At 39.5% G+C, this 5269-nt stretch overlaps 1 protein-coding gene across 1 annotated transcript in view; it reads left to right on the forward strand.

Moving 5' to 3' along the window:
* Window positions 1-5269, forward strand: part of chst11 (carbohydrate (chondroitin 4) sulfotransferase 11) — a 23311-nt gene that overhangs the window by 15362 nt on the left and 2680 nt on the right. Inside the window, exon 2 of the mRNA XM_017426322.3 lies at window positions 3862-4091. Coding sequence (XP_017281811.1) covers window positions 3862-4091 — 230 coding nt within the window. The remainder of the gene's footprint in view (window positions 1-3861; window positions 4092-5269) is intronic.

Below are 5269 nucleotides of genomic sequence, written 5' to 3' on the forward strand. Positions count from 1 at the left end.
GGGGGGGGGGGGGGTACACGCTTTGCTACAACATCTGAGTGAATAATAGCTTGATGTGTCAGAGATTTACATCAACACAAAGCTGCAATTTGCTCCGGGATTTTCTGCTGCTGTGGGCCTTTGATGGTTTTTTTGATGCTTTTACTTTGACATGAATACTGAGGAGTGATGTGCGTTTGAAAAAGGAAAGAAATAACAGAGGCGCGGCGTCTGACAGCTCGTAGATTTTCACTCCTCTAAAACAGCATCGAGGTAGAAAGTCAGCATCTGTCTGTATTGTACACCAAGAAAGAATCTTCCTCACACAGATGTTTTCACACAATAAACCAAATCTACACATAGGCCCGTTTCCCAGCAGACATTTCGACTTGGAAAAGTAGGGAAAGCACAAAGGCTGAATTATAGCTCTGCAGCTGAGCATGCTGGTTGTTCTGCAAAAATGTTAAGAAGCACAACTGGATGGAAGCTTTCATTACGATGAAAGGTCGATATTATTTTTACCCGTGCCTGTGTTTGTTTCAGTAACCACTGATCAGATTTTATTGAAACTCTACAGTTGATCACCAATTGGAGTCGCCCCAATTCAAGATGGCTTAGTAAACACGAAAAGGCTAAAGATATTAGGTTAAAGTTTGATGTGGTAGCAGCTGGGAGTCATTAAGAACACATATTTTACAGACCGCAAAATCAAGCAAACCCCGTAAAATCGCAACTTTGCCCAAAACGCCGCAACTTTAACCCAATATTTATTGTTTCTAAAGTGATTCTCCACCGTTTCTGCGGTCTAGTCTCTTCTTTGTGGGTTTGTGTAGCGTGGAATACAAAATAACCCCAAATAACTCAGGAAGAAGACACGTGACGTCACTTCCTGCAGACCAGGGACAATCCAGAAATGCTCATGAATGTCAGTTTAGAAGCTATCAAAGTTCTCAAATAAAGCACCTTTTGAGAATGTCAATGTTTGTTGGGAATTATCTTACAAAACTAGGAAGGATTTTTGGTTTAGATATTAAAAGTTATGTTTGTTTTTTGATTTTAGGAGGGAAAAAATCGCAACTTTTAGGAAAATGCTCCGTGAAATCCTGGAGGGACTGATTTTAGGTTTTAGATGCTGACACATCTCACAAGATGTTTAAAACTTTTGCACTTAAGAGCGAGTGATCTGCGTTTCTTCAAGGTTTCCGAGGCCTTTGGTTAGTTCCCCCCTTGCTGTCCTCTTTTACGCCAGAATGTCTATAAAAGAGTGAGAGATGACTTTACCCAAAGTCAACAACAGTAGACCTAGTTTTGGACTGTCATCGTCTAATATGTGATATATTTTTATATAAAATGCAGCATTGATGGGCTGTGGTAAAATATCATCATTAGAAACTGTAAAAAAAAATGTCATTGTATTGACTGATTAAAAAAAATTATTGTATGTACTGATAAAGTTAATTTCATATTTCTATGTCGTAATTTCAGTATTCGGCTTTCCAGTCTTTTGGGCCTGATCAGTGATTTTGATGAAAGGTCGTACTTGTTGGGTGATGGAGCGCTAAATATGCAGGTCACATTACAATCCCTTCAAATTCCACGAGGAAAACTGGGAACTGTTTCAGAGAGGGATTCAAATTTCGAAGGAAAGTCTTCAAAAGGCATAAGAAAACATTCCTGCTGGCACAAAGCTCCCTGATTGCGATCAGTTTTCACCTTTCTACCCATCCATTGTGTACTTCATCACAGCGAATATGAAATATTCTTCAGATGAATGATTGCCGACACGGTCTACGCAAATGGAACAGTCAATATGTGCAATATCCTCTAATATCATTACTTCTCTCCATAACTATGAGCTACTCTCTGTCCCAGCCTCAGCTGGAGGAGAAATGGAGCTCATAAAGATATTATCTGAGACGGATGGATAGATAGATGCAATACAAATAAATACAATAAAAACTTCTATTAAGAGCTCACAAATTTACTCATACATGCACTTAAAAATAGACAAGGATTAAAACAAAGGGGATGTTAAAAGCAAGCACTAAAACAAGTAATAAAAGTGAAACTGATGTCTATTTTAACTTGTTCAGCATGGTTATTTCAGATGAAATGGAGGATGTTTTTATGGCTAATGGGGCTCTGTAACCTCTACATGCTGTACACAATAAACCCGAGGTAAAATGTGATTACTAACGTTAAAATACCTTAGCTTCCTGAGCAGGTAGAGGTTCTGTCGCGCTCCACTTCAGCACAGCTCTTCTGTCTCGGTAATGTTCAGTTCAAAAGAATCCTCAGCAATATCTGAAGTGAAGTAAAGTGAAATTTATTTATGTTTAGTTGGACCTTTCCACAACAAGGCGACCCAAGGTGCTTTATAACACAGAAACAACAATCAGGTACATAATCAAACACACAAAAAAACAACAAAACCATCAATCATGTATAATCTAAATGAAATATAGGATAATTTAAATAAAATCATGAAACTAAACATATCTAAACATGAGCTAAAACAGTAAAAATAGTAGCTAAAATAATCTAAATAAAAATACGATAAAGTTAAAGCTGAACTAAACAACAATTAGGATTCTAACAATCTGACAATATCTAGAATATGAGCCAAGATAAACTAAACTAAACTAAATGTACAGGAAGGATAAATAAGCTAAAACATGACAATGGCAAAATGGCCTCCTAAACAGCCAACATAAGAATTACTAACTAAAGTAAGGAAGGAGAGGAGGGGGGGGGGAGAAAGACGAGACAGAGACTGTGGAAAACGAGTATGTGTGTTTAGAGACGGGGGAAGACGGTGTAGTGCATGTTGTATGTGTGTGTGTGTGTGTGTGGACTTGTATTTGCTACATTGTGGGGACAATTTTCCTAACATATACAACTGCTCCTTGTGGGGACCAAAGCCTGGTCCCCATGAGGAGAAATGATGTTTTTGGGTTAGGTTTAGGACTAAGGTGTGAATTGAGTTTAGGGTTAGGTATGTACTGGTAATGGTTAGGGTTAGGGTCAGGGTCAGGGTTAGGCTGTAGTAATGAATGGAAGTCAATGGAAAGTCCCCACAAAGTTAGAGAGAGAGACATGTGTGTGTGTTTGCAGATAAGTCCATGAATCACGTCACAGAGGCCATTGTCTTTGATAATGTGATGGAATGTTTATCAGCCAGCCCAGAGCAGATCCACGGATGTCCTTAGGCACGAGGGGGGCAGAGCATCTTGTTTACATCTGGACCAAGTTGTCGACTTTCTGCTCATACCGGGTTAACGCATCGGTGTTGGTCAAGTGAGCCACCTGGGCTATGTCATCTGCATATAAAAATGGCCGTTCCTTCACTGCTACAACACATATATTTGTGTAAATAAGGAAGAGAATTGGTACTAAAATAGGCCTGTGGGAAAACTGAATAATATACTGTACTATACTTTACTGTATTATAATTTCGTATTGATTTACTCCTACTAACAAAACCATACCTGTTCAGAATTTTAAAGGAATAAATGAAGATGTTTTTAATTCTGAACACCACATCGTCCTTATAGTACTTCCACTTTTGCAATGAAAGATTATCTACTCAAATTTGTACCATGAATTTTGCACAGTCCCTTTTAATACACTCTAGCTTTGGCTTCCGCTACTCCTGCAAATTTGTCTTCAGCTATCGAACTGGCTTCAGGTGTTAGACTGTGTTCCAAATCTAACGCTCAGCACTCGCCTGTATTTTATGAAGAAAATGGCTATTTCTCGTTTCTTTAAAACTCCCTCTTGCATCCTAATTGATTCACAAAATGTAGCACTAGTCGTAAAAAGCTCATGTTGTATTTGTTCCCTTTAGTCTCGTATCAATTACCTTCGTCTTTCCATGTTTAGTTGGACTTGTCGGGAGCTGCTATCCTCCACCAGGCCAGGAGGGATCAAGTTCTGGATGCCTGTAGAGTCTACAGCGCCTCCAGTCGAAAGCGGAGAGTGCTGACCCCTGGAGACCTTAAACACCTTGTGGTGGACGAAGACCATGAGCTTATCTACTGTTATGTCCCCAAGGTGGCCTGCACTAACTGGAAACGGGTCATGATGGTGCTAACAGGTCGGGGGAAGTACAGGTGAGTCTAGTGCCTGGTAGATTTTTATATGTAAATGGGACATTGATTATTAACATTTGTGGACCTTATCAACAACAACGTACATCTACCTACATTTAGAAAATGGGAAATGATGAAAAACAGCAAAGAACTAAGGTTTAAAAACCTGTTTAAAAACAGGTTTAAAACTGCACCAAAGTGCTTTACAAGAACAACAATAACAGAATTTAAAATAAAGCATGGTAAAAATACTACTTCATTAAAATGCCAAGGAATAAAAGTGAGTTTTTAAAAGCAATTTGTTGGCAGATCTGATCTGGAAAGATATATTATTCCATTAAATCGGAGCTGCTACAGAAAAAGCCTGATCACCTTTCTTCTTGAGACGAGGAACTGTCCATAACAGCTGATTGTTTGAACGTAAGCTTCTCTGCACAGACTGATATTTTAAAAGGTCCCGAAGATATGAGGTGGCCAACCCATTTATGGCTTTATAAGTTAATAAAAGAATCTTAAAATCTCTCCGATAAAAGACAGGTAGCTGATGTAAAGAGGCCAGTGACGGCCTTATATGGTCGAGCTTCCTGGTTCCTGTAAGAAGCAGCTGGTAGGAAGCTGCAACTGCACCTGCAAATTTACACTGAGCAAGAAAGACAAAAAAGTTTTTCTACCTTTAATGTGACATGCATGCAGCATGTACAATTCAACAAAAACAACAAATGGAATATATAAAATGTGGCTGCATATGAGTGCACTTTTGGAATTATTTGCAGCCTTCGGTCTTTTTAAGTACACCCCTGTCATCAGTGAAAGTGACTCCGTAAATAAAGTTCAGCTGTCCCGGCAGGTTTGTCCTGACAGTTTTATTTAGCAACAAAAGTCACAGAGAGCTCACAAAGCATCGAAAACGATTTTATTAGTCAGGAGAATGGTGCCAGACTTTTCCTGAGGATTAGATATCCAACACAGTGACTGAGAAGTGGAAATAACATTGGACCACATCCAGGACCGTAGCTCCCACTGAGGACCCCGAGGTCCGGACCTCAGGGTTTTATAAAAACCTGAATCCAAACAAGGCTTTTGAACGGCGTGGTTCTCTGCGTAGCTCCACCAGTTTCCTGTAGGAGGCGCTGCAACTGTGTGCAGCTGCAGCCAAACTCAATGTCTACGAAGAAGAGCGCAGCTTTGCTACCTTACTG

Source organism: Kryptolebias marmoratus, linkage group LG1, assembly GCF_001649575.2.
Source record: "Kryptolebias marmoratus isolate JLee-2015 linkage group LG1, ASM164957v2, whole genome shotgun sequence".
NCBI lineage: Eukaryota > Metazoa > Chordata > Actinopteri > Cyprinodontiformes > Rivulidae > Kryptolebias > Kryptolebias marmoratus.